The following is a 27,788-nucleotide window of genomic DNA, read 5'->3' as shown; positions in this document are numbered from 1 at the left end:
AAACTCATAAACTCATTCTTTCTCATTTTCATCATTGAAGTTTTAGGTTTGTGGACATTTTTAGTTTTGCTCTGACCTCTGAGGTCCTCTGAGTTCCTCTGAGGTCTTGACCTCTCAGGCTCTGACCTCTGAGGTCCTGACCTCTCGGGCTCTGACCTCTGAGGTCCCTATGATGTTTGTGTTTCTCTCCTATAAACACAAGCAGCTCGTTACCTGGAGTGTGTGTTTAATGTTTAATAATCAGGAGGAAACGTGACTGTAATGTCACCTGAACGTCCACAAGAGGGCGTCAGAGTTCCAGAGCCTCAGTTAGTGCCGCTGACATGACGTCACATAAGTTTCAACATATTAGGTTCTAACACAATGCATGCTGGTCCTTACACAATGCATGCTGGTCCTTACACAATGCATGCAGGTTCGAGTTTTTGTCCAACTATGAATAAAAACTATAACATTATCATTAATAATAAACAGAAAATAACGAATCTTTATCATTATAGTTATTTGTAATAATAATAATAATTAATAATAATTCGCAATAATAATAATTTAAGACTATTTTATTGACAAAAACTATTTTTCCACTTCACTAACAAACATGACGTAATGACACGACTCTGCTCTCTGATTGGCTGAGCGTCCTGTCAATCGATGATGCAGCGGCCAATGGCAGTCGTCGGCAGGCGATACAAACGGACAGCCGCCATGTTGTGTAGCCGGTGGATGTTCCCGCCGCTGGACGCGATGAGTCGTCCGTCCTCAGCCGGAGGACCCGGGGCGGCGGCCGGGGGACCCGGAGCGGGCAAAGCAGGCGGAGAGAACAATGGCGGCTCCGGAGCCGTCACCGCTGCAGCTGCCGCAGCCGGTGTGAGCTCCGTCACCGGGTCTGGCTCTGCTCCTCCTGGCGCCGCCGCCGGGTCCCTGCCCCCGGCCGGACTGACCGGGCAGCCCGCGGAGCTCACGGCTCTGTTCGAGTGTCCGGTGTGTTTGGACTCCGTCCTGCCGCCCATCCTGCAGTGTCAGGCGGGTCACCTGCTGTGTAACCTCTGCCGCCAGAAGCTCAGCTGCTGCCCGACCTGCCGGGGCCCGCTCACCCCGAGCATCCGCAACCTGGCCATGGAGAAGGTGGCCTCCACCCTGCCGTTCCCCTGTAAGGTGAGACTCACCTGTTCACACCTGTTCACACCTGTTCCATCAGCAGGTACCTGAGAACCCGAACTGTCCCACAAAGCTGGTTCCCTCGGATAAATCACCATGGTAACAGTTAACCTGCTCCAACAGTATACAAGCTCCGCCCACTGACCGATCCCTTCCTTTGAACCATGACATCATGTTCGTAGACAGATAGACAGACAGATGGATAGACAGACAGATGGATGTATGGACAGACAGATAGACGTGTAGACAGATAGATAAACAGACAAATGGACAGATAGATGGATGTATGGAGAAATAGATGGATGGACAGATAGATGGATGTATGGACAGACAGATAGATAGACAGACAAATGGACAGATAGATAGATAGATGGATAGACAGACAGACAGATGGATGGACAGATAGATGGATGTATGGAGAGATAGATGGATGGACAGACAGACAGATGGACCTATGGATAGACAGATAGATAGATGGGTGTATGGACAGTTAGATGGATAGACCTATGGACAGACAGATGGATAGACGTGTAGACAGCTAGATAGACAGACAAATGGACAGTTAGATGGATAGATGGATGTATGGACAGATAGATAGACGGACGAATAGATAGATTGATGGACAGATAGATATATATAGACGGACAGACAGAGAGATGAATGGACGGCCACTCTTTCATGTGCTCACATCATGAGGGAAACCTGAGTTAACGAGTTTATAACCAGCATCATGTGACCACTGAGCCTGTTGGGTTCAGCTGGATGAAGACATCCTGGAGTCAGAACTGCTGTGTACATGTGGGTCAGTGATTCTGTTACAGACACATTAAAGTTGAATTGAGTCTCTGAGGCGTGTGAAACCTGAGGACACCTCCCATCACACGGACTGTCCACTCAGAGACGTGAACATTTTCAGACACAAATGAAAATGTGAATCCAGCAGCTGGAGTCTTCTCATCTTCTGTGTCGACTGTGAAGAACATAACGCCAACACAAACTTTCTCACATGCTTCGTTGTCATGGCTGCACCTAGCGATTATTTTTTATCAATTAATCTAACGATTCATTTTTATTACTTGATTAATATAATTATCAAAGATAAAAATAAAAACCTGTAACATTTATATTTATTTAATTATCTTCTCTTAAATACAAATCTGACAAAAACAAAGTGTGCACTGCAAGAACTGCTAATCTGCCTTTTACAGTCCCATATCTCTCCAAAATAAAATGAGTGCAAGAGCTTGTTCCATCAAAGTAAAAGGAATCTATCGCTCTACATTAAGTTGATATAAACAACAAAATAAATGAAAACCAAAGTAAAGTCAAGTATTTTTCAGGAGAAACATCAAAACAGTGTGAGTTCAAGTTTAGCTGTCTATCAAAACAAATCTTGTAGTTGTATCAATGTCTGTATGAGGTCAAATAAAATACGTACATAAGTACAATTCAATAGTATTTCAACAATGTTTAATATTAATTATCACACTGAACTGGAAGTAATTCTATAAAGTAAATGTTCTTTTCTCGTTTCAAGTCAAATAAGGTTTGCATTTAAAAACAAAATCTTAAAATAAAGATCTTCATTTTAGAAAAAATGAATAAAAAGTTTCCTCTTTTCTTCTTTTTCTTAACATGTAACTACATTACACATATAAACAATTCCAACAAGTATTAACAACTCAACAGCTGTAACACTTTCTCTTGCTCAGAGAAGTCAACTCCACCGTTCGTGCCAGGATTTACTACCGTAGAGACGGGAAAAACTGTGCAGGTTAGAATCTAATCACAGGTCTGGGTCAGTATAGAACGGCGTCTGGGTCCATCGCGGACCACTGCGGTCTGCCTATAGGTGACGTATGCTAGATGATCGTGGGTGATTGTTTTTTTTTTTATCTGTAGCTTGCTCTTCAGGTGAATCCAGGCTTTGTGCACTGCCACCTTCTTTACGTGTCGTCACAGCCCTATTGACAAGCATGAGTGAACTGTAAGTTCCACTACTTCCGATGCTGATTTTACACTCAGTCACTGTCACAAACTGAATAAACTCAGAGAATTGTTGCCACAGAAACTAGCTGCTTGTCCTCATTCACATTCCAACACCTGAAACTCGCCCGCCCTCCTGCAACCAACACTCTACAGCTCTATATCACTGTGGGGGTTTACCCATCATGCTTTGCTATGAGGGCTTTCCTCCACACGAAGTCTTCGACGATCATGCGCTCAGCTGGATATTTAAGTTGTGAGAACACCTCAGTATCTCAGTAATCATGAGAAAGACTTCAAAATGAGCTTAGATTATTCTAATCTTATTCATTTATCACCATCAGTTTTTTGAGCGATGCGTGACCTCAGTGGTGGTGAACTTCTGACTGTAAACAAACATGGTGTGTTGGAAACAGTCTGTGTTGAGCTTGGAGAATTAAAATTTGCTGTGCGCTCTCTTGCGTACATGCTCTATGGTTCTTAATGTTTGTATTGTCCAGGCCGACAGACACACCTCATAGTTTCAGATCCACTTGAAGGACCTGTCGAACCTGTCGCTCAGAATCTGTTGTTCTCTGTCACTGCTGAATTCATTCTGTCAATTATTCAAGGAAATGAAATGAAGGTTTTTTAGCAGGAATTCAGTGAACAAGATCAGATGTAAATCTAGTGACAGGCCGTCAGTGGTTAATTGAAACCTGTTGGTTCACTGCAGGTTCCTGATGTCACTGTTTCAGAATGTTTTTACAATGTTTCTTTGGTGATTTATCTTCAAACATCGGAATATTGTTGTAGATTTCAGTTTCACCTCCATCGCTGTGAGAATCTGATCCTGTTGTTTCTTTTTTTAATGGACGTTCCTCACAGCAACTGACTCAGAAACAGGAGTCTTCAGAAACTCAAACAATGTTCACACTGATTACACACAGATACAACATGTGACATAAACAGGAAGGAAGCTGTGTGTTTCGGAGGGGTTGTTGACAGATGCTGGGAGGAGGGAACCCGTGTGTGTGTGTGTGTGTGTGTGTGTGTGTGTGTGTGTGTGTGTGTGAAGAAGAAAAACAGTTTTTCCTCTTCTGCTGCAGCAGCAGTAGGAGAGAGAGAGTGGACGATCAAGGTTCAGCTGCATTGCTGCGTCTGTTTATATTCACCATCACCAGCTGCTACGTGAGTGTTTCACTGATGAGGATTCTTGGTTATTGACTGTGTGTGTCGTCAAACTGTAGCTGATGTTTCCACAGATGTTAATTTACCTCATGAAGCTTCGTTAAAAGAATTAAACTGCACCTGTGACGAGTATGAAAGTTTGGCTAAGTCAGAACTCTCTCTCTCTGTGTGTGTGTGTGTGTGTGTGTGTGTGTGTGTGTGTGTGTGTGTGTGTGTGTGTGTGTGTGTGTGTGTGTGTGTGTGTGTGTGTGTGTTCGATGCTGTGTCCGGCCTCCTGTCTGCCTCTCCTCAGGGAGGTGGCTCAGTGGCGCTGCCTGCTGGGCTGGCATCACCATCACAGAGTCAGTTCAACCGCCACCACAGGGCTAACCGCTCACGCTGGACAACAACCGAAAGCTCAGCTTTCACAGGACAGGGCCGATCTACCTGTCAGTTGCACCAAACCTCTGCCAAGCAGCCAGGTGAGTTCTGGACGATAGCGGACTGGTGTTACATAAAGGAGAAGTTCTGGTTTTTTTTCAACCTGGTCCTTATTTCCAGCATATGGTATGTAGATCTACTCACCCATAAAGGTTTGGAGTAACTTGGAGTCCTTCTGACGCGTTTAGATCCACACGCGATCGGCGTATATCCATACAACGCAAGTGACTTGGGCATCCATGATACAGCCTCTAAATAACGCATTATCTGCTGCGAAACTCTTTATTTACTATGAATCACTCCATGTAAACAAACACAGCTGATCGTCAGCTGGTCTGCGGCTGCGCGCCTCAGTGATGTCACCCCAGTGAAAGCCCAGGATGTAAACAAAGCAACTTGGACTCACAGGGGAATAGTGCTGGAGATTCATTTCAATTTATTTGTATAGCGCCAAATCCTAATATACATTATCTCAAGGCACTTTACATAGAAGGTCAGGACCTTAAAATCAAAATATAAAGAAACCCAACAGTTGAACAATGAGCAGCACTTTGAGACTGTGGAGGAGAAACTCCCTCATTAACATGGAGAAACCTCTAGAACCAGACTCAATGTGGGCGATCATCTGCCTCGACCGGTTGGGGTGAGCAAAGAAAACGGGGGAAGGAGATGAGAGAGGGGTTGGAAAAGAGGGGAGAGAAGAGAGAGGGATAGTGGGGAGGGGGAAGTAGGTGAGAGAAAAACCGGGGACACTTGGGCGCCATCAGGTATCAGATGTGACTAGTTAAAAATGGAACAACAGTGTAAAGACTATTAATTACTGTGGATAACAGACACAATTTATATCATAATGAATTACTGAGATATTGTAATTAGTAATAGGAGAAGTTGTTGTCCTGATGTTCCGGGGTCAGAAATATCTGAAATGAGAGAGAAAAAAAGAGAGAGAGACTATGGGAGGACAAAGGGAAATAGTCATTGACATGTATTAAAATAAATAAATGAGTGAATGTGGGGGGGGGGCAGAGAGACAGAGAGAAGTGGAGAGGTGCTCAGTGCATGATGGGAATAAGGTCCAGGTTGAAAAAAAACGAACTGCTCCTTTAAACCAGATCCAGTGAGTCTCCGTGGATCTTCTGTGACAGACATACAGCTAACTGCTTCTTGAACATTGGTTCTAAAGTAGAAGTTCTGGAACGAATCCTTCTCTTTCTGTGGATGAGCAGCCAAGCGTTGATGCTGTGACATCACATCCAGATGTTCTGATGCCAGAAACTGAAGAAAGCTGACAAACCAGTTGTGCTTGTAATGAACAGTGCCGCCTGCAGGGCGGCGCTAACAGGTCACGTTCTGACTCATTTTGTTTCTTTAAAAAAAATTAACTATTCGGACATGAAGCTTTTGCCAACACACACAGTCCTGATGAGGCCCAGCACAGATTTGCTTTTCTAAATCCCCCAGAATAAATGTATTAATGCTGCTGTGAGAGTGAGAGAGAGAGAGAGAGAGAGTGTGAGAGAGAGAGAGAGAGATTTGTTTTTTGGGGACCTCTTGTGATGAAGGTTTTATGGAGTAAAAAGATTCAGTCGGTTTGTATCAAAAACGTTTTATGACAAATAGATGTTTTTTCCATCTGTCATTAATAAATCGTCTGACCAGCTATTTTTTAATTAATTTCACAGTTTAATAGATTTGGGTTGAAATTGATCAAATGTTTCCTGCAGTTCTAAATATAAAAATGACTTTATCACGTTTGATGAAACATCAGGTTTCACTGTGTTCGCTGTAAACAACACATGGTTTAAAGAAAATACTCAATGTGTCTTTGACTCTGTTGAAGTTTCTGCTGGAATTTAAATTCCTCAGGACAAACATCAGAAGTTGGTTTTATTCTCAGGATGAATTGTGGAGATCTGTTGTTTGTCTGCAGTCGTTTATTTTCTGGAGCAGAACCTAAACCAGTTGGAACTTTTTCATGAAACTTGATGATGTTGATGGGGTAGTGAAGTTTTTTCAGTATTGTGGTTTCATGACACCAATCGATGGGCTATGTGTGTCGTCTCCAGACTCATACACATGTATATATTATATATATACATACATATATATCTCACATCCCCAAACACAGTGAGCACTTAAATGGACTGACTCAGTCAATGATTATATATATATATTTATTATATTCAGGTACATTTTATCATCGAGGCTTTAAAGCCTTTTGCTGAAGATTGAAAACAAATGATGAAGCTCCTCAAGTTTAGTGGTTTTAACAAAAAGGATTTAATTTATAAAAAAAGTCTGAAGATTACCGCTGCAGCATCTTGAGGTTGATCAGAGTAGAAGCCCTGTGTAGCTAATCTTCAGGCTTGTACAAAGGTAGCTAAGTTAGCACTGGTGATCGGAGGTCTAATGTTACTAACATGAGACAAGACAATGGCTCATGTAATCTAATTCTGTTACTAACAACACATAAGATACAATAATGTTCTGCCACAGCGACTTTCTTAAAGATATAACTTGTATAAATGTAAGTTAGACAAAGTTGGACAGAAGAGAAACTTAAAACTTGTGTTGATTAGCGAAGATTGAGAATAAATTAGAATTACAGCAGCTTGAATCTTCCTCTTTGATTGGAAGGTATTTTATAAATGAAAAAAGTCAGTGTTCATCTTGCTTCTCATCTTATAATCACATTAATAATAAGAACTCATGTTAATTAATGAATCTGAGATGTTTTTAATGTTAACGCATGTCTCGTCTCTTCAGTACTCGTCGGCTGGCTGTCTGCTGTCGCTTCACCACAGTGAGAAGCCCGATCACGAGGAGGTTTGCGAGTTCAGGCCGTACACGTGTCCGTGTCCCGGGGCGACCTGCAAGTGGCATGGCCCGCTGGAGGCCGTCATGCCGCACCTGATGCACGCGCACAAGTCAATCACGACACTGCAGGTCAGCAAAACGTACAAGTGGCTGATGGTTAGAGCTTTGTTTTGTTTGATCCATGGGCAGTTTATTTTACCTATACTGCAGCCAGTCACAGGGGGGCGATCCAGGTGTTTTTGCTTGAGATGAAATGTCTAACCTCTTTCTGTCTTACTTTGTCTGCAGGGGGAGGACATCGTCTTCCTGGCAACAGACATCAGCCTCCCGGGCGCTGTGGACTGGGTGATGATGCAGTCGTGTTTCAGTCACCACTTCATGCTCGTCCTGGAGAAGCAGGAGAAGTACGAGGGCCACCAGCAGTTCTTTGCCGTGGTGCTGCTCATTGGCACCCGCAAGCAGGCTGAGAACTTTGCCTACCGCCTGGAGCTCAACGGCAACCGCCGCCGGCTCACCTGGGAGGCCACGCCGCGCTCCATCCATGACGGGGTGGCAGCCACCATCTTGAACAGTGACTGCCTGGTGTTTGACACCTGTATCGCCCACCTTTTCGCAGACAACGGTAACCTGGGAATTAATGTCACCATCTCCATGTGCTGAGGGAGCGGCAATATTGGCAGCGATTCACAACAGAGACACTGCAGATTGGTCTGAGAGCTCAGGAGGTTGGCGTTCACCTTCTCTCGTGCTGAGTCCGAGCTGGACTGTAAATGTAATGAATGATGAGATGGCGAGCATCGAAAATGAAGATCGTATGTCCATCAGATCCGCTGCTTCGGCCGGCAATGCCTGAGCTAGACAGAGACCGAGCTGTACGGAGTCAGGGACGATTCCTCAGAGGAAACAGACTAATTCTCCACGAGCTTCTGTCAGGCTCATCTGACTTCCTGTGTACTTCCTCATGATACTCTGATGTTCGCTGTGGTCGACAGATCCGCTGCTTTCAGTCAGGGCGAAGGTGACAGAGTTTCATCAGACGATAAAAGACGTTATAACTTGAAGACGTGTTTGGTTAATTGACGGGTGTCTCAGCCGATAGCAGAGCTCGCTGTTTGTTCCTTTGACCAAAAGTCACAGAGCAGAGACGATGTTGATGAAGCTCAGAGTGTGATTTGTGGATAAACTGTATTTATACTGAAACTTTGTGTTTAAATACTGCTAAATGATGATAATAATCAATAGATTAAATGTTTATACATTAAATTAATTGAAAGAGCAGTGTGTGAGTCTAAGGTTGCTGGTTTGAATCCCTCTGGACCGTGTCAGTGTTTGAGCTCTGAGGGAACAGACTGAGATGTATGAAGTGAAGGAATAACCCCCCCCCCCTTCGTCAGTCGGTTCAGACTATACCCACCACCCACGACTGCAGACAAGCTTCAGTTTGAGTTTTCACTGAAACATGCTGGGAAAATACATAAATAAACTTCAGACTTTTATGCTGATTCAAGACGTAATGAACAAGTTTTTATTTAAACATGACGTAGGTAAAGAAAACGATGAGTGAACCTGAACCTCAGACTGTAAATAGAACAAAGTCTTCAAATAAAATATCAAAGACTGTGAATAAAAGACCAAAGACTAAATAAAAGATCAAAGCCAGTCAATACAAGATCACAGACTAAATCAAAAAAGATCACAGACCAAATAAAAGATCAAAGTCAGTCAATAAAAGATCAAAGACCGAATAAAAGATCAAAGACTAAATAAAAAAAGATCAAAGACTAAATAAAAAAGATCAAAGACTAAATAAAAAAGATCAAAGACTAAATAAAAAAGATCTAAGGCTGTCAATAAAAGATCAAAGGCTATACATAAAAGATCAAAGACTAAATAAAGATATTGCGTCTCCACTTCCTCCAGAAATGAAGCAAGAAAAATCTACGAATCTTGTGATGACATAATTTACAGTCAGTCTTTGCAGTAGTGATGGAGTGAAGCTGTGTTATCAAGGTCCTGCCCATACACACTTGACCAATCCTGAGTCAGTGTCAGCTGTCAATCTTTATTTGCAGTCTGTGCTCTGAGACACCTTCGATCGTCTTCCTGGCAACAGACATCAGCCTCCTGGGCGCTGTGGACTGGGTGATGATGCAGTCGTGTTTCAGTCACCACTTCATGCTCGTCCCGGAGAAGCAGGAGAAGTACGAGGGCCACCAGCAGTTCTTTGCCGTGGTGCTGCTCATTGGCACCCGCAAGCAGGCTGAGAACTTTGCCTACCGCCTGGAGCTCAACGGCAACCGCCGCCGGCTCACCTGGGAGGCCACGCCGCGCTCCATCCATGACGGGGTGGCAGCCACCATCTTGAACAGTGACTGCCTGGTGTTTGACACCTGTATCGCCCACCTTTTCGCAGACAACGGTAACCTGGGAATTAATGTCACCATCTTCATGTGCTGAGGGAGCGGCAATATTGGCAGCGATTCACAACAGAGACACTGCAGATTGGTCTGAGAGCTCAGGAGGTTGGCGTTCACCTTCTCTCGTGCTGAGTCCGAGCTGGACTGTAAATGTAATGAATGATGAGATGGCGAGCATCGAAAATGAAGATCGTATGTCCATCAGATCCGTTGCTTCGGCCGGCAATGCCTGAGCTAGACAGAGACCGAGCTGTACGGAGTCAGGGACGATTCCTCAGAGGAAACAGACTAATTCTCCACGAGCTTCTGTCAGGCTCATCTGACTTCCTGTGTACTTCCTCATGATACTCTGATGTTCGCTGTGGTCGACAGATCCGCTGCTTTCAGTCAGGGCGAAGGTGACAGAGTTTCATCAGACGATAAAAGACGTTATAACTTGAAGACGTGTTTGGTTAATTGACGGGTGTCTCAGCCGATAGCAGAGCTCGCTGTTTGTTCCTTTGACCAAAAGTCACAGAGCAGAGACGATGTTGATGAAGCTCAGAGTGTGATTTGTGGATAAACTGTATTTATACTGAAACTTTGTTTTTAAATACTGCTAAATGATGATAATAATCAATAGATTAAATGTTTATACATTAAATTAATTGAAAGAGCAGTGTGTGAGTCTAAGGTTGCTGGTTTGAATCCCTCTGGACCGTGTCAGTGTTTGAGCTCTGAGGGAACAGACTGAGATGTATGAAGTGAAGGAATAACCCCCCCCCCCTTCGTCAGTCGGTTCAGACTATACCCACCACCCACGACTGCAGACAAGCTTCAGTTTGAGTTTTCACTGAAACCTGCTGGGAAAATACATAAATAAACTTCAGACTTTTATGCTGATTCAAGACGTAATGAACAAGTTTTTATTTAAACATGACGTAGATAAAGAAAACGATGAGTGAACCTGAACCTCAGACTGTAAATAGAACAAAGTCTTCAAATAAAATATCAAAGTCTTCAAATAAAATATCAAAGACTGTGAATAAAAGACCAAAGACTAAATAAAAGATCAAAGCCAGTCAATACAAGATCACAGACTAAATCAAAAAAGATCAAAGTCAGTCAATAAAAGATCAAAGTCAGTCAATAAAAGATCACAGACTAAATAAAAAAGATCAAAGACTAAATAAAAAAGATCAAAGGCTATACATAAAAGATCAAAGGCTATACATAAAAGATCAAAGACTAAATAAAGATATTGCGTCTCCACTTCCTCCAGAAATGAAGCAAGAAAAATCTACGAATCTTGTGATGACATAATTTACAGTCAGTCTTTGCAGTAGTGATGGAGTGAAGCTGTGTTATCAAGGTCCTGCCCATACACACTTGACCAATCCTGAGTCAGTGTCAGCTGTCAATCTTTATTTGCAGTCTGTGCTCTGAGACACCTTCGATCGTCTTCCTGGCAACAGACATCAGCCTCCTGGGCGCTGTGGACTGGGTGATGATGCAGTCGTGTTTCAGTCACCACTTCATGCTCGTCCTGGAGAAGCAGGAGAAGTACGAGGGCCACCAGCAGTTCTTTGCCGTGGTGCTGCTCATTGGCACCCGCAAGCAGGCTGAGAACTTTGCCTACCGCCTGGAGCTCAACGGCAACCGCCGCCGGCTCACCTGGGAGGCCACGCCGCGCTCCATCCATGACGGGGTGGCAGCCACCATCTTGAACAGTGACTGCCTGGTGTTTGACACCTGTATCGCCCACCTTTTCGCAGACAACGGTAACCTGGGAATTAATGTCACCATCTCCATGTGCTGAGGGAGCGGCAATATTGGCAGCGATTCACAACAGAGACACTGCAGATTGGTCTGAGAGCTCAGGAGGTTGGCGTTCACCTTCTCTCGTGCTGAGTCCGAGCTGGACTGTAAATGTAATGAATGATGAGATGGCGAGCATCGAAAATGAAGATCGTATGTCCATCAGATCCGCTGCTTCGGCCGGCAATGCCTGAGCTAGACAGAGACCGAGCTGTACGGAGTCAGGGACGATTCCTCAGAGGAAACAGACTAATTCTCCACGAGCTTCTGTCAGGCTCATCTGACTTCCTGTGTACTTCCTCATGATACTCTGATGTTCGCTGTGGTCGACAGATCCGCTGCTTTCAGTCAGGGCGAAGGTGACAGAGTTTCATCAGACGATAAAAGACGTTATAACTTGAAGACGTGTTTGGTTAATTGACGGGTGTCTCAGCCGATAGCAGAGCTCGCTGTTTGTTCCTTTGACCAAAAGTCACAGAGCAGAGACGATGTTGATGAAGCTCAGAGTGTGATTTGTGGATAAACTGTATTTATACTGAAACTTTGTGTTTAAATACTGCTAAATGATGATAATAATCAATAGATTAAATGTTTATACATTAAATTAATTGAAAGAGCAGTGTGTGAGTCTAAGGTTGCTGGTTTGAATCCCTCTGGACCGTGTCAGTGTTTGAGCTCTGAGGGAACAGACTGAGATGTATGAAGTGAAGGAATAACCCCCCCCCCCTTCGTCAGTCGGTTCAGACTATACCCACCACCCACGACTGCAGACAAGCTTCAGTTTGAGTTTTCACTGAAACATGCTGGGAAAATACATAAATAAACTTCAGACTTTTATGCTGATTCAAGACGTAATGAACAAGTTTTTATTTAAACATGACGTAGGTAAAGAAAACGATGAGTGAACCTGAACCTCAGACTGTAAATAGAACAAAGTCTTCAAATAAAATATCAAAGACTGTGAATAAAAGACCAAAGACTAAATAAAAGATCAAAGCCAGTCAATACAAGATCACAGACTAAATCAAAAAAGATCACAGACCAAATAAAAGATCAAAGTCAGTCAATAAAAGATCAAAGACCGAATAAAAGATCAAAGACTAAATAAAAAAAGATCAAAGACTAAATAAAAAAGATCAAAGACTAAATAAAAAAGATCTAAGGCTGTCAATAAAAGATCAAAGGCTATACATAAAAGATCAAAGACTAAATAAAGATATTGCGTCTCCACTTCCTCCAGAAATGAAGCAAGAAAAATCTACGAATCTTGTGATGACATAATTTACAGTCAGTCTTTGCAGTAGTGATGGAGTGAAGCTGTGTTATCAAGGTCCTGCCCATACACACTTGACCAATCCTGAGTCAGTGTCAGCTGTCAATCTTTATTTGCAGTCTGTGCTCTGAGACACCTTCGATCGTCTTCCTGGCAACAGACATCAGCCTCCTGGGCGCTGTGGACTGGGTGATGATGCAGTCGTGTTTCAGTCACCACTTCATGCTCGTCCCGGAGAAGCAGGAGAAGTACGAGGGCCACCAGCAGTTCTTTGCCGTGGTGCTGCTCATTGGCACCCGCAAGCAGGCTGAGAACTTTGCCTACCGCCTGGAGCTCAACGGCAACCGCCGCCGGCTCACCTGGGAGGCCACGCCGCGCTCCATCCATGACGGGGTGGCAGCCACCATCTTGAACAGTGACTGCCTGGTGTTTGACACCTGTATCGCCCACCTTTTCGCAGACAACGGTAACCTGGGAATTAATGTCACCATCTTCATGTGCTGAGGGAGCGGCAATATTGGCAGCGATTCACAACAGAGACACTGCAGATTGGTCTGAGAGCTCAGGAGGTTGGCGTTCACCTTCTCTCGTGCTGAGTCCGAGCTGGACTGTAAATGTAATGAATGATGAGATGGCGAGCATCGAAAATGAAGATCGTATGTCCATCAGATCCGTTGCTTCGGCCGGCAATGCCTGAGCTAGACAGAGACCGAGCTGTACGGAGTCAGGGACGATTCCTCAGAGGAAACAGACTAATTCTCCACGAGCTTCTGTCAGGCTCATCTGACTTCCTGTGTACTTCCTCATGATACTCTGATGTTCGCTGTGGTCGACAGATCCGCTGCTTTCAGTCAGGGCGAAGGTGACAGAGTTTCATCAGACGATAAAAGACGTTATAACTTGAAGACGTGTTTGGTTAATTGACGGGTGTCTCAGCCGATAGCAGAGCTCGCTGTTTGTTCCTTTGACCAAAAGTCACAGAGCAGAGACGATGTTGATGAAGCTCAGAGTGTGATTTGTGGATAAACTGTATTTATACTGAAACTTTGTTTTTAAATACTGCTAAATGATGATAATAATCAATAGATTAAATGTTTATACATTAAATTAATTGAAAGAGCAGTGTGTGAGTCTAAGGTTGCTGGTTTGAATCCCTCTGGACCGTGTCAGTGTTTGAGCTCTGAGGGAACAGACTGAGATGTATGAAGTGAAGGAATAACCCCCCCCCCCTTCGTCAGTCGGTTCAGACTATACCCACCACCCACGACTGCAGACAAGCTTCAGTTTGAGTTTTCACTGAAACCTGCTGGGAAAATACATAAATAAACTTCAGACTTTTATGCTGATTCAAGACGTAATGAACAAGTTTTTATTTAAACATGACGTAGATAAAGAAAACGATGAGTGAACCTGAACCTCAGACTGTAAATAGAACAAAGTCTTCAAATAAAATATCAAAGTCTTCAAATAAAATATCAAAGACTGTGAATAAAAGACCAAAGACTAAATAAAAGATCAAAGCCAGTCAATACAAGATCACAGACTAAATCAAAAAAGATCAAAGTCAGTCAATAAAAGATCAAAGTCAGTCAATAAAAGATCACAGACTAAATAAAAAAGATCTAAGGCTGTCAATAAAAGATCAAAGGCTATACATAAAAGATCAAAGACTAAATAAAGATATTGCGTCTCCACTTCCTCCAGAAATGAAGCAAGAAAAATCTATGAATCTTGTGATGACATAATTTACAGTCAGTCTTTGCAGTAGTGATGGAGTGAAGCTGTGTTATCAAGGTCCTGCCCATACACACTTGACCAATCCTGAGTCAGTGTCAGCTGTCAATCTTTATTTGCAGTCTGTGCTCTGAGACACCTTCGATCCCTCAACCGCTGATTCCTCCCACCTCGCTTCTGTTTCTTCACCGTCACTTCTCTGATGTTTTTTATCAAAATGAGCGTCTTTAACAAGGCAGAGTATATATTAGGTTATATTACAGCTCTGTCATTTCTTAGTTTGATAAAGTTTCCTGTTAAAGAAAAAGGTCGGTTTATAATTATATATTAAGGTTTTATCTATTTTTACAACCAGTGTTTTTACAATAACTTCTGTGTGAAAATATTATTGAATTATGATTATTGGTTGTCACAGTAATTAGAACTCACTTCAACAAAACAACTAAACTCACCAGAGTCCAGGTCCCATTAATAAGTAATTTAGGCCTTATTGTCCCTTCTGGTTTTACATCCATATTTTAAATCGCAGCAGCTCAGCTGAACATAAAAATATATATAATATATATATAAATAAAATATCGAGTTTGTCCTTGAGCATCATAAATTAGTCAGTTAATTATGTTTTTAGTTATAGATTTTGAGCTCAAATTAATATTATCTCAAAATTTAGAAGCAAATTATGAAGCTACAGATGAATAAACAATGATTTTAATGGTCCAAGCATGGCAATTTTAAAACCAGGTTGAAAACTTTTCGTAACTTAACGAAGATTTTTAAAAGGTAATTCCGTCAGTTTTTGATTATTTTTTTACTACAGACAATTCTGCTTGAAAAGTGTTTTAAACTGTGCTTTAGATTTTAAATAGTTGTGTCTCTGTGCAGCACCTGTGTATAAAAGGTGCTTTGTAAATGTCTTTAAACCAGTTGGTTGATTTTCAGTTAATCATGCGGATAAATGTACATAAACCTCTCCTGACGGTTTCTGCTGCTGCTGGAATAGAAATAAACAGGAGTCAATTCTGAACCGACCTAAAACATGTTAATGAGTGAATATGATCAATGGAGCAGCTCCTGACAATATTATCTGAATATTTATTAAACAATAAAATGATTCTACATCAACAGTTTGAAAAGAAATAAAAAGTCTGATCAACTCTGGTCAAAACATTTTATTACAAAATTAAATCAAACAGGAAAAATGTTTTAAACTGAAGGAAACAAACAAATCTTTGTTTCTTTTTCCTTCACTATCTCCGTCTGTCTGACTCAATCTCTTCTGTCGTCTCTGTTTGTCTCTCTCCACCATCTGTCTTCTATCGTCTCTCTCTTCTGTCATCTCTGTGTGTCTCTCTTCGTCTGTCTCCCTCTCTCTCTCTTCTTTCATCTCTGTCTGTCTCTAGTCGTCTGTTTCCCTTTCTCTCTCTTCTGTCGTCTCTGTCTGTCTCTCTTCGTCTGTCTCCCTCTCTCTCTCTTCTGTCGTTTCTGTCTGTCTCTCTTTGTCTGTCTCCCTCTCTCTCTCTTCTGTCTGTCTCTCTTTGTCTGTCTCCCTCTCTCTCTCTTCTGTCATCTCCGTCTGTCTCTCGTCTGTCTTCCTCTCTCTCTCTTCTGTCTGTCTCTCGTCTGTCTCCCTCTCTCTCTCTTCTGTCGTCTCTGTCTGTCTCTCGTTGTCTGTCGCCCTCTCTCTCTCCTTCCCTCTCATGATGTCTCCTCCGTTCTTCCTCTTTTCTTCTCTCTGCCTCCTCCCTAGCTCTCTGTCCATTCTGTTGTCCTCCTGGCGGCGCCCCCCTCTGGTTGTACTTGTCGTAGGCAGCGTCCTCCTTCTCCTCTTTGACTCTGACAGCTGGAGGAGCACGATGACGAGGAGGTGAGGCAGAGGAGGACGCCCGGCTCCCTCTCTCCTGCTCGACCTTCTTTTTCTTCTTCTTCTTCTTCTTTCTCTCTTTTTTATCTGAGGCAGGAAACAGAAGGAGGAGAAATAAGAATAGAATTGTTTGTCAGGAGGATTAAAGTCGTCCTCACCTTTCTTCGGCTTCTTCACAGGGATGAGGTACTGCTCATCTTCCTCAGAGGAAGAGGACGAGGACTTTGTGGATTTGGGAGCACAGCCCTCCTCCCTTAGATGCTTGGTGACATCATCGATGTCCTCTGAGTCTTTGGGAGGACGATAGTCTTTCACGTGATCCACACGAATGGTCCGACCTTTAATCTGAAACGAACAGATGCAAGAAGTATGACGGCTCCCTGAAGCGAAGCCAAATCATTTGATCGCCCCCTGGTGGCTGGCTGCAGAATATAAGTCATGATAGCAGAGGGGACATGGACCAAACCAAAAAGTAAAGTAGATGTTAATGTTTCTCATTGGCCTCGTCACCTTGATGCCGTTGAAGTTGTCGACAGCGAGGATGGTGCTGCGCTGGTCCTCGTAGCAGATGAAGCAGAAACCTTTGGACTTCCCCGTCTTCTTGTCTCGAACTAGGTTGATGTTGACGACCTCGCCGTACCTGACAGGTCGTTATGGTAATAGAGTAAGTTCTCACATTATGCATGTTGAGTAACGTGAGACGGAGAGCAGAGGTACGTACTGAGAGAAGACGCAGATGATGTCACCTTCTGTCAGCTCGAACGGAAATCCTCCTGCACCAAACAAAAACGCTGCTTCAGTAAAAAGAAAACATGAAGCTCCTGACTCGACCACACTGGGGCGACTGTCTCACCTACAAAGATCCAGGCGCTGTCTTTATACTCCGTGTGCCAGGAAACAGACTCGTTCACACCGAGGTCCGCCTCCCGCTCGTTCAGCTCGTTGATCAGCTTCACCTTCGTCAGCGGACTGAAAACAAACGTTAGATGTTAATGATGATGCTTTACAAGATATCACAACTTTGTTTACACAACTGTAAATAAAGATGGATGACATGACAGCCCCCAAAAGTAGAACTAAATCATATTTATCGCCCCCTGGTGGCTGCCAGCAGTTTGTCCCCAACCTGCATCGTAAGCAAAACCTTATCGTAAACTAATAACTGTTCTATAGTCATACTGTTCATCATTATTTATTATTGTATATTATTTATTTAAGAACTTGTGGCCGCAGGTTTGTTTACAACTGAATATTGAGTCTATTTTAATCTACACTGAAACGACATGAAACCAGAGTCAGACTCAATCACAAGTGAAAACCAGACTACAGGAGCAACATGGATCTGGAGAACCACCAGACTCCATTCAGATTAGGACCAATTTTATGTTCCCACGTAGAATGAAACCTGCACATCTGGGAGTTGAAGATGTTAAATGTAAACGTACGATTCATTTTAAATCAAGGATCAAATCAACTGAATGCGATTCATTCTAATAAAAACGTGTCACTTGAACCAGAAGCGACCGTGAGGATCCACAAAAGGAATAAAAACACATAACATTTAGTTTAGGTGAGAAATCTAATGTTTGGTGTCGGCCGAATCTAAAAACTGCTCTTTCTTGTCCTTAACCACATGAACTGTTGTGTTTCCAAACGCGTTTAACTGCGAGAGGAACATGAAACCATTAAACTGAGAGGTTTCTGAGCGGGGTTCGGTGGCAGCTGCATGGCTAGCGGTTAGCATCGGCTCGCAGGGTGGCACCGGGCAGAGATAAAACGTGAACATGTGTAAAGTGAAATAATCACGTGAAAATAAAACCGTTCACTTACTTCATACTGAACTAACAGAGGAGAGACTGATGCTAATGAGCTAACGTGCGATTCACTGACGAACCATTTCCGCAGAGTCAGCGCCTCTGCTGCCTCTGCTGCCTCTGCTGGCTGGATGTCGCCACTACAGGCTAAATAACACTAGATAACGGATTAATTGTTGTTGTCAAAGTATTTAATATTTTTATTAAAAAAAAATTCTTTACGAATCATTTTCATCAAAAACTACATTTGACGCAGCTTTTTTATGTTTCAGTGAGCCTCCCTCCCACCAGGCGGCGCTGTGCAGCGAACACACAGCTACTGACCCGGTTTGTAAACATCAGCGTGCCGGTTGGTTCAGGATCAGAGAGAGAAACAAAACACGTGAACAGTATTTACGTTTATTTTCTAACTTTATGATAATTATAATAATCTGATCGGTTAAAGCTTCACTTTACGAACTCTCCTCAACTAGTCTCATGGAGCTAACGTTAGCTTAGCTGCTGTTAGTCTCATGGAGCTAACGTAGCTTAGCTGCTGTTAGCCATATGGAGCTAACGTTAGCTTAGCTGCTGTTAGTCTCATGGAGCTAACGTAGCTTAGCTGCTGTTAGCCATATGGAGCTAACGTTAGTTTAGCTGCTGTTAGCTCGATGTGTAGTTAACGTTAGCTCCTTGTAGCGAATGTACATGTAGCTAACGTTAGCTCGGCTGCTGTTAGCATCTCTTAGCATCACAGTGATTAAAGTTCACTGAAGTGACGTCACATTGTCTCAGTGTTTTGTGTTGCACAAACACTGTTGTCGTGACGTGATCAAAGTAAGTGTGTAGTTGATGTAATAATATCTTTTCCACGTGCTGCAGAAATCCTTGTTTCCATAGAGATTGAAATCAGCTGGGACATGACACGTTGCTTTTATCTGAAGCTGTTTCATATATTTATTAAATCTTATGGTGATAAGGAGCATGACTGACCGGCACCAGCAGGGGGAGCCACTATGTCACCGGGGGCAGCAGTAGCTCAGTCCATAGAGACTTGGCTTGGGAACCGGAGGGTGGCCGGTTCAAGTCCAGCATGGACTAAAAGTATGGAAGGTGGACTGCTGAGGTGCCCTTGAGCAAGGCACCAAACCCCCCTCGCAGGGCGCTTCTCTGGGGCTGCCCATCACTCTACCATCTCTGTCCATATTTGCATGCCTTTGTGTGTGTGTGGGATTGTGGGTATAAAAAATAAGTGTAAAAAGAATTTCAATAATCACCAAAGTACATGTTCTTCTTCTTCTTAAAACCATGACAGCTGATTGGTTGTGTCTCCGCAGGATGATCTGTCACATCTTCATCCTGTCGTCGAAAGGCGACCGGCTCGTCTACAAAGACTGTATCCTCCTCGGTCCCAACGAGACACAAGAACACTGTATATGACACATTACATACATGACACATACATACATGACACATAACGATAATCAGGTTCAAGCCTCTGAATTTGTTCCCTGAGAAACGTGAAAGAAATAACTTCACCTGTCAGACGTTAAAATGAGCCTCTGTTCAAATATTTCTCTTTATTCCATCCAGTGAAAATCCAAGTGAATCTCTCAGCTCGTTCAGAGATGAATGAATTGATAGTATAAGATTGTGTGTTTCTACTTTTCTTTAATTGAACTTAACTGGTCCATCAGTCCGTGGAGAAGCTGGAAGTGATGTTGTCTGTATTTTCTACGAGAAGATCACAGCGCTGACTGGAGACCAGCCTCCTGTTGTCATGGTTACATTGTCATCAATTAATCAAACGAAACATTTATATCAGAGCTGAAAACAGATAGAATCAAGAAAAACGAAAGAGAAGATGAGCTAAAAAACGAAATTCCAATATCAGCTGACATGAACAGAGTCATGAGAGAAAAAGGTTGAAGTTAACTTTGACTTAAAAAGATTGATTCAATATGTTCAGAGCAACAGAGACAAGTTTTTATATCAGATTATTAATCAGTGAAATAAAGACTGAGACTTTCAGACTGTTTCAGTGAAACAACATGAAGACTCAGAGGAAGTGAAGGATTGTGGGTCACCGATCAGAAACATCTGTAACAGTAATGTGAAGTGTGAGGTAATACAATAATAATACTTTCATATATAATATAGGACTCAAAGAAGAAGAGAGCAGGATTTATATCAGGAACCAATTTACAATGAAACATTTTCCTCTGACCTGAAACAATTCTTCTGCAGAGTCACAAACATCTTCACTTCATCCACGTCAGGCAGGGAGGACTGTACTGGGTCGCCACGACGACCGACGACTCCTCGCCGTTCACCGTCATCGAGTTTCTCAACAGGTTCGAGTTTATGGTCTAAAGTATTTTAGATTTGAAATAAGAACAAAAGAAGCCAATATAAATATGTAATAAAAATACAAATATCACAGACAGTTTATATGTATCTCCTCATCTATATGAATATATATCAGATGTGTCAGTTATTATAATAATCATTATCACACTGTTCGTATAGTATAATCATGTTTTCATGTCAGACCAAACATCTTTACTTCTTTGTCTCAGTATTAACGGTCCAGGTCACATGACAGTAACACACGTGTGTCCGCAGGCTCACGGCTCTGGTTAAAGATTACTGCGGCACTTTATCGGAGAAGTTGGTGCAGATGAACTTCGCCCTCATCTACGAGCTGCTGGACGAGGTGGTGGTGAGTGTTGCTGCCTCTCGGACAGAGCGACTAGTTTTCATCAAACTGAAGTTACTGGTGAAGCTTCAGACTGTCGCTGATGAGCTGCTCAGATGTTTCAACAAACTGAAAGGAGACATGATATTAATTCAATTCAATTCAATTTATTTGTATAGCGCCAAATCCTAATATACATTATCTCAAGGCACTTTACATAGAAGGTCAGGACCTTAAAATCAAAATATAAAGAAACCCAACAGTTGAACAATGAGCAGCACTTTGAGACTGTGGAGGAGAAACTCCCTCATTAACATGGAGAAACCTCTAGAACCAGACTCAATGTGGGCGATCATCTGCCTCGACCGGTTGGGGTGAGCAAAGAAAACGGGGGAAGGAGATGAGAGAGGGGTTGGAAAAGAGGGGAGAGAAGAGAGAGGGATAGTGGGGAGGGGGAAGTAGGTGAGAGAAAAACCGGGGACACTTGGGTGCCATCAGGTATCAGATGTGACTAGTTAAAAATGGAACAACAGTGTAAAGACTATTAATTACTGTGGATAACAGACACATTTGATATCATAATGAATTACTGAGATATTGTAATTAGTAATAGGAGAAGTTGTTGTCCTGAGGTTCTGGAGTGAGAGAGAAAAAGAGAGAGAGAGACTATGGGAGGACAAAGGGAAATAGTCATTGACATGTATTAAAATAAATAAATGAGTGAATGTGGGGGGGGGCAGAGAGACAGAGAGAAGTGGAGAGGTGCTCAGTGGATGATGGGAGTTCTCCCAGCAGTCTAGACCTATAGCAGCATAACTAAGTGATGGTTCAGGACTCACCTGATCCAGAACTATAGACTTTATCAAAAAGGAACGTTTTAACTTTAACTTTAAATGCTGAGATGGTGTCTGACTCTAGAACCCAGAGTGGGAGCTGGTTCCACAGGAGAGGAGCCTGGTAGCTGAAGGTTCTACCTCCTGTTCTACTCTTACAGACTCTAGAACCACAGGAGAACCTGTGTTTTGGTAGTGAACTGATCTATCTGGATAATGAGGTGTTATCAGCTCTTTGACATATGCGGTGTTTGGTTGTTAAGGGTTTTAAAAGTGAGGAGCAGGATTTTGAATTATATTCTGAATTTTACAGGGAGCCAATGTAGAGAAGACAGGAGTAATAAGATCTCTCCTTCTACTTCCTGTCAGCACTCTGCTGCAGCATTTTGGACCAACTGGAGATTTTTCTCAGACTTCCTGTGACGTCCTGATAATAAATAGTTAATCTAGTCTAGAGGGAACAAAAGCGTGGACGAGTTTCTCAGTGTCCTTCTGAGACAGGATGTTTCTAATGTTCTTAATAGTGTCCAGGTGGAAGAAAGCTGTCCTAGAGACTTGTTTTATATGTTGGTCAAATGTCCTGGTCCAACAGAACTCAAGGTTCCTCACAGTGGAGCTGGAGGACAAACTGACACCAAGGTGACTCTCTGTTCAGAGAGTGATTCTCTGAGATGTTTAGGGTCAATTACAACGACCTCAGTCTGAATTAGAAGTAAGAAGTTCTGGCTCATCCAGGCCTTGATGTTCTGGAGACGTTCCTGAAGTTGAACTAAGTGATTAGATTCATCAGGCTTCATAGAAATGTACAGCTGGGTGTCGTCTGCGTAACAATGGAAGTGTCTGTGGTGCTTTCTGATGATGTTGCCTAAGGGAGCATATATAAGGTGAAGCGTATCGGTCCAAGGACAGAACCTTGTGGATCTCCATGACTAACTTGCATGTGCATGGGGGGGGGGGGGTCATAAATATGATTGAAACCAGTCTGATGTTCCTCTGATCCCTTCATGTTGTTCTAGTCTCTGTGATCTTATGATCTATGGTGTCAAACGCTGCACTAAGATCCAACAGGACGAGGACAGAGACAAGTCCATCATCTGAGGCCATGAAAAGGTCATTAGTGACTTTTAACAGCTGTTTCTGTGCTGTGATGGATTCTACATCCTGACTGAAAGTTTTCCAACAAACCGTTTCTATCTGAGTCGTCACACAGCTGGTTAGCAACAGCTTTTTCTAAGATTTCAGAAATGAAGGTTTGATGTGGGTCTGTAATGAGCTCAGACCTCTGGATCAGGCTTTTTCAGCAGAGGTTTAATAACAGCTACCTTAAAAGCTTGTGGTACATACCCTGTTAACAAAGACATGTTAATCTGATTTAATCTAGTTAATATTAATCTGCGTTACTTTCCTCTACTGTGTTATTAAGGTTTTTATGTAAAAGTTCTGCAAAATTAAAGTAAAAAAGAACTCAACCTGAGTATAAACTTAATATGTCTCCTTTAAAACGCATGATGAAGTTTCCTCCTTCATTCTCCATATTAGAATAAAAAATATAGAAAACAGCTTCATCTCAGGAAAGAGAAAGTTACTCTGCACCTGTGTGTGTGTCTGTGTGTGTGTCTGTGTGTGTGTCTGTGACAGGACTACGGGTACGTCCAGACGACGTCCTCTGACGTCCTGAAGAACTTCATCCAGACTGAAGCTGTTTCCTCTCGGCCGTTCAGCCTGTTTGACCTGAGCAATGTTGGCCTGGTGCGTTAACGTTAACAACATTCAATTGATTGTTTTAGTTTGGTCCCATCTGCTAACATGGAGGAGGAGGAGGAGTTGATGACCTATACTGCAGCCAGTCACCAGGGGGCGATATAGATATTTTTTCTTTAGCGGAGCCATCTTTGTTCACACTGATTATTTACCAGCATGGTACAGTTAGAGAGATGAGAGCTCTGTAGATTTACACTAGTCACTGGGCTCGAGTGTAAAAACATCATACGTCATTAATGTGTAAAATATGAATTCCATTCTCTAAAATGTAAACGACAGACAAAGAGAATCTTGTATATTTCTGCAGCTGCATCATTGAGGCAGGCGGAGTGTAACTTTGTCAATGAAAACATAGGGCCCCATTTTTACAGTGCAGTTAAATGTGCAGAGCTCAGGGAGGTGACGTTGAGTCTGGAGCTTCTGGAAACAGGGAGGTGAGATGATTGGAGTGTTAGCGGAGGAGAACCACACATACTTTGATCCTTTAAGTAGCTTCATCCTATGAAATAAATAGTTTACAGATTTACCTTGTGACAGCCCCCCCCTCTCTCTCTGGGACTCGAACATTCTCCAAAGTGACTGTACACTGTTGTGTGGTGCACACTCTCCTTAAAGGGACGGATCAGGGAAGTTAAGCAGCGTGTGGTTGGTTCAGTTGATCTCAGTCAGGACGTCTCAGTCTCTCTGTCTCCAGATGCTCCGACTCGTCCTGTCCCCAAAACAACAAATGCTCTCAGTCAGGTCCTGAAAATAGGTCCATGTGTTTTTATTGAGTAGTGATGTCAGAGGTTTCCACCACAGTGTGTCCTCAGAGACAGTGTGTCCTCAGAGACAGTGATACATGCTGCACAACATCAGGAGAATACGTCCTTTTCTCTCTCAGAAGTCGGTCCAGGTTCTAGTCCAGGCTCTGGTGCGGATTCTATCCGGCCGCTGCAGCTCACGCAGAACGCAGCAGCTCGACTGGTCTTCAACCTAAGTTCACTCCGCTCCCTTCGCTGGTTACCAGCGGCTGCATCCGCTTCACAACACTAGTACTTGTTCCGTGCTGTGAACGGATCGGGTCCAGTCTACATCCAGGACATGGTTAAACCTTACACCCGGCCCGTCCACTCCGCTCTGCATCGACCAATCAGCGGCTCCCTCACTGAGCGCTAACACTCAACAGAATCACGACCGTTTTCTGTCCTGGCCCCTAAATGATGGAACGAGCTCCACATTAACACCAGGCCAGAAAGTCTCCACGTCTTCCACCACAGACTAGAGACTTGGTGAAGAAGAAGATGTTTAAGTCAAGTTAAATTTACATGTTGAACATTTTTTGTCTTCAAACTAATGTTCTGTCTTGATTCTTATTGTTCTGGTTTGTTCCCTCATGCTTGATGCACTTATTGTAAGTCAGCTAAATGATATGTAATGTAATATGATGTAATGTAACTACACACAGTCACACGTTTTTCAGATATTTACCATGTTCTTGTTGTTGCTGTAGTTTGGAGCGGAAACACAGCAGAGTAAAGTGGCTCCGAGTTCTGCAGCTACCAGACCCATCCAGTTGAGCAGAGAGCAGGTGAACGAACAATTATCTTCAATATTTATTGAATTATAGATGAAGCTCTATTTGTTCCATCTACAGCCTGTAGATTTAAAATCCACTGACATGTTCCAGTAAATAGTCTGGTCCCATTTGGACTTCCTGAAAACAAACCTCACAGTTTCCACACATGTTTTTTTCCAGGGAGGAAAGAGCGAGATATTTGTGGACGTGATCGAGAGGATGTCGGTCGTCATCGGCTCCAACGTGAGTAACGTCAACTGGTTACCGCCAGTGGCTCGATCTGTCAGCGACTCAGATGATCCAGACTGAACAGTGAACATGTTTAAATATGGAATGTCTCTCAGGGAGTTGTGATGAAGGCCGACGTGGAGGGAGAGATCAGAGTGAAGTGCTACATTCCCACCTGCTCAGGTGACTTCACATAATCCTCAGAGTTCCTGTCCAGTAGTTTAGCATAGATACGTACATTGTGTTTTATATATCGTCAGATTTAACTTTAGAAAAGACCTGCCTCTACTCTGCCTCTGATTGGCTCAGCCTGAGCTGGCCAATCACCACTCTTCACATCTATACAGCTGACTAATGACAGCAACGAGTACGAGCCAATCAGAGACAAGATAAGTTAAGATTATTCATTCTTGGCTGCTCGTCACAGCAGCGCATCGTCACAATGAGGCTGAAACAAACATTCGAAAGTATGAGATGGAATATAAATAGGCAATAAAATATTCGATATATTTAAATATCAATACAGAGAATATGTATGTAATATAAACCTTATACAGACGTAAATATTATATATAGAGAAGCATGGGATGCTACTGTATTTGTGCACTATTCAATAAATGTATACATACTGCATATATATAAATAAATGGGTATAACTTAAAAGTACTATACTAAATAGAAGTATACTTTATATAATAGGATGTAAATATAAGATTATATATAGATATTTATATAAAATGGGTGAATTTTAGATGGAATAATTTAATTTAAATAAAGGACGTTTTTATCAAAAGTAAAGTTGAAGTAAAGGTGAGTTTTTTGATGTGAAAAACAGTGCAACATTTATAATAATAATAATTATAACAATAACATTCTTATAATTATTATTATTTAGGAATTATTATCTTGTCTAACATGTTGTCTTTTTATAGAGATGAGGATCGGTCTGAATGAAGAGTTCAGCATCGGAAAGTCACAGCTCAGAGGTAAAACACACACACACACACTCGTAAATAGTGCTCTGTGTGTGAGTGTGTGTGTGTCTCTCTCACTCTCACACACACAGTGGGATCAGACACACGTGTGAACTTAGTCTGAATAAAACCAACAGACTTTATAAACTTAGTAAATGTATGTAGAGCTGGAGGAGGTGGAGGAGACAGTGTGAATGACAGAGACATGAGAGGAGCAGTAAATCACAGACAGAGCCTCTAGAACTGTAGAAAATAACTTTTCATGGTCCAGACATGTTTGAAAAGACTCCTCATTAACACTGTGAGTGGACACAGTGGAGCTGTGCATGTCTCCCGGGTGTCTGCCCCGGACATGGTGGCGCTGTGGCCGGGCTGTGAGCCCTCTGCCGGCTGTGGGGATGTCCGTGGTCTCTGCGTCAGTAGCCAGGGACTGTTCATATTTATTTATCGCAAATCATTGTCATCACTATATTAAACAATGTTATCACATATCACGTTTTCCTAATATCGCGGAGCCCTAGTTAAAACAAAAAATTGTTAAAACTGCAGAAAAGCTGTAGTACTTTTACTTTGAAAGGGGCACAGGAAGTGTAGCAAATATTTATGTTTGTGACAGATAAACAGTGGAACTGTGGTGGAAGATCCGAGCGGTACGTGAGAAGAGTCTCACCTCACCTGTCCACGTGTTTGATACCTGATGATGGTACTTGACACTTCTCACATGTTCAATTTCCCAGGATGCATTGTTTCAGGGGTCGTTTTGAGCTTGTGCTTCACGTCACCAAACAAACAGTGATGAGAAGTGACGGGTTTAAAGTTTACAATATGAACACGGTATCTCAGGAACGTGTTGAGGGAATTTCTTTAAATTTGTGACCTCACTGTGACCTCAGCCTTAACCTGCTCTGATTGGTGAAACTAATTCTAGGTCCTGATGTTTTTTGCCACCAGGTTACGGAGCAGCTGTTCGGGTCGATGAGTGCAGCTTCCATCAAGCTGTACGACTGGACGAGTTCGACAGCCACCGCATCCTCCGACTGTGTCCGAGTCAGGGAGAGGTGCTGGTCTTCACGTTGTCTTCGACTGTTCACTCACATTTGATATATTTTATACCAATGCACAAAAATCTCATGGCACTCAATATATATCAATATAAAACTTCTTGGAAAATGTTTTTCATTCTCTGACCATTGAAAGAGTTTAAAACCCCGACCTCCACCTCTAACTTCAGTAGAAGTGATTACAGTTTTATCTTGATTTCACTTCTGGACCTGAACTTCAGCTTTGTTTATGAAATATGACAAATTCTT

The 27,788-nt window shown here is 42.6% G+C and overlaps 3 protein-coding genes across 6 annotated transcripts in view; 2 read left to right on the top strand and 1 right to left on the bottom strand.

The window, feature by feature from the left end:
* Positions 1-657: 657 nt before the first annotated feature.
* On the top strand, positions 658-8,829 carry siah2l (seven in absentia homolog 2 (Drosophila)-like). Its single transcript, XM_020108236.2, has 3 exons — positions 658-1,155; positions 7,501-7,680; positions 7,840-8,829. Exons 1-3 carry the CDS (start codon positions 667-669, stop codon positions 8,209-8,211), a joined length of 1,041 nt encoding a protein of 346 aa, XP_019963795.2. The 5' UTR covers positions 658-666; the 3' UTR covers positions 8,212-8,829.
* Positions 8,830-15,926: 7,097 nt separating this feature from the next.
* rbmx2 (RNA binding motif protein X-linked 2) lies at positions 15,927-18,600 on the bottom strand. Its single transcript, XM_020111200.2, has 6 exons — positions 18,464-18,600; positions 17,487-17,602; positions 17,355-17,406; positions 17,144-17,273; positions 16,792-16,978; positions 15,927-16,720 (listed from the first exon to the last, which is right to left on the bottom strand). The coding sequence occupies exons 1-6, from the start codon at positions 18,466-18,468 to the stop codon at positions 16,086-16,088; spliced, it is 1,125 nt and encodes a 374-aa protein (XP_019966759.2). The 5' UTR covers positions 18,469-18,600; the 3' UTR covers positions 15,927-16,085.
* A 133-nt stretch (positions 18,601-18,733) lies between these two features.
* ap4m1 (adaptor related protein complex 4 subunit mu 1) overlaps positions 18,734-27,788 on the top strand; it is a 15,732-nt gene continuing 6,677 nt past the window's right edge. The window contains exons 1-11 of one of the 4 annotated variants that reach the window (XM_069539384.1): positions 18,734-18,836; positions 19,764-19,822; positions 20,124-20,209; positions 20,674-20,780; positions 21,052-21,148; positions 23,596-23,706; positions 25,211-25,288; positions 25,457-25,519; positions 25,621-25,687; positions 26,437-26,490; positions 27,430-27,536. In XM_069539384.1, the coding sequence (XP_069395485.1) occupies positions 19,765-19,822; positions 20,124-20,209; positions 20,674-20,780; positions 21,052-21,148; positions 23,596-23,706; positions 25,211-25,288; positions 25,457-25,519; positions 25,621-25,687; positions 26,437-26,490; positions 27,430-27,536 (828 nt within the window). In that variant the 5' untranslated portion in view covers positions 18,734-18,836; position 19,764. Of the gene's footprint in view, positions 18,837-19,122; positions 19,264-19,763; positions 19,823-20,123; positions 20,210-20,673; positions 20,781-21,051; positions 21,149-23,595; positions 23,707-25,210; positions 25,289-25,456; positions 25,520-25,620; positions 25,688-26,436; positions 26,491-27,429; positions 27,537-27,788 lie in introns of those variants that run through there. The other 3 variants (XM_069539386.1, XM_069539385.1, XM_069539383.1) reach the window with 3 other exon arrangements.

Source organism: Paralichthys olivaceus, chromosome 15 (assembly GCF_024713975.1).
Source record: "Paralichthys olivaceus isolate ysfri-2021 chromosome 15, ASM2471397v2, whole genome shotgun sequence".
NCBI classification, from domain to species: Eukaryota; Metazoa; Chordata; class Actinopteri; order Pleuronectiformes; family Paralichthyidae; genus Paralichthys; species Paralichthys olivaceus.
The sequence above is the reverse complement of the archived record's forward strand: the minus strand, read 5'-3'. Positions and strand labels throughout refer to the sequence as shown.

What these genes read in the sequence shown, in the direction of transcription:
- siah2l (XM_020108236.2), top strand. Translation starts at nt 667, where the DNA reads ATGGCAGTCGTCGGCAGGCGATACAAACGGACAGCCGCCATGTTGTGT. An exon ending in CCCTGCCGTTCCCCTGTAAG is followed by an intron (nt 1,156 to 7,500) that starts GTGAGACTCACC and finishes TCGTCTCTTCAG; the next exon opens with TACTCGTCGGCTGGCTGTCT. An exon ending in AGTCAATCACGACACTGCAG is followed by an intron (nt 7,681 to 7,839) that starts GTCAGCAAAACG and finishes CTTTGTCTGCAG; the next exon opens with GGGGAGGACATCGTCTTCCT.
- rbmx2 (XM_020111200.2), bottom strand. An exon ending in ATCATCTGCGTCTTCTCTCA is followed by an intron (nt 17,274 to 17,354) that starts GTACGTACCTCT and finishes ACGACCTGTCAG; the next exon opens with GTACGGCGAGGTCGTCAACA. An exon ending in ACAACTTCAACGGCATCAAG is followed by an intron (nt 16,979 to 17,143) that starts GTGACGAGGCCA and finishes TGTTCGTTTCAG; the next exon opens with ATTAAAGGTCGGACCATTCG.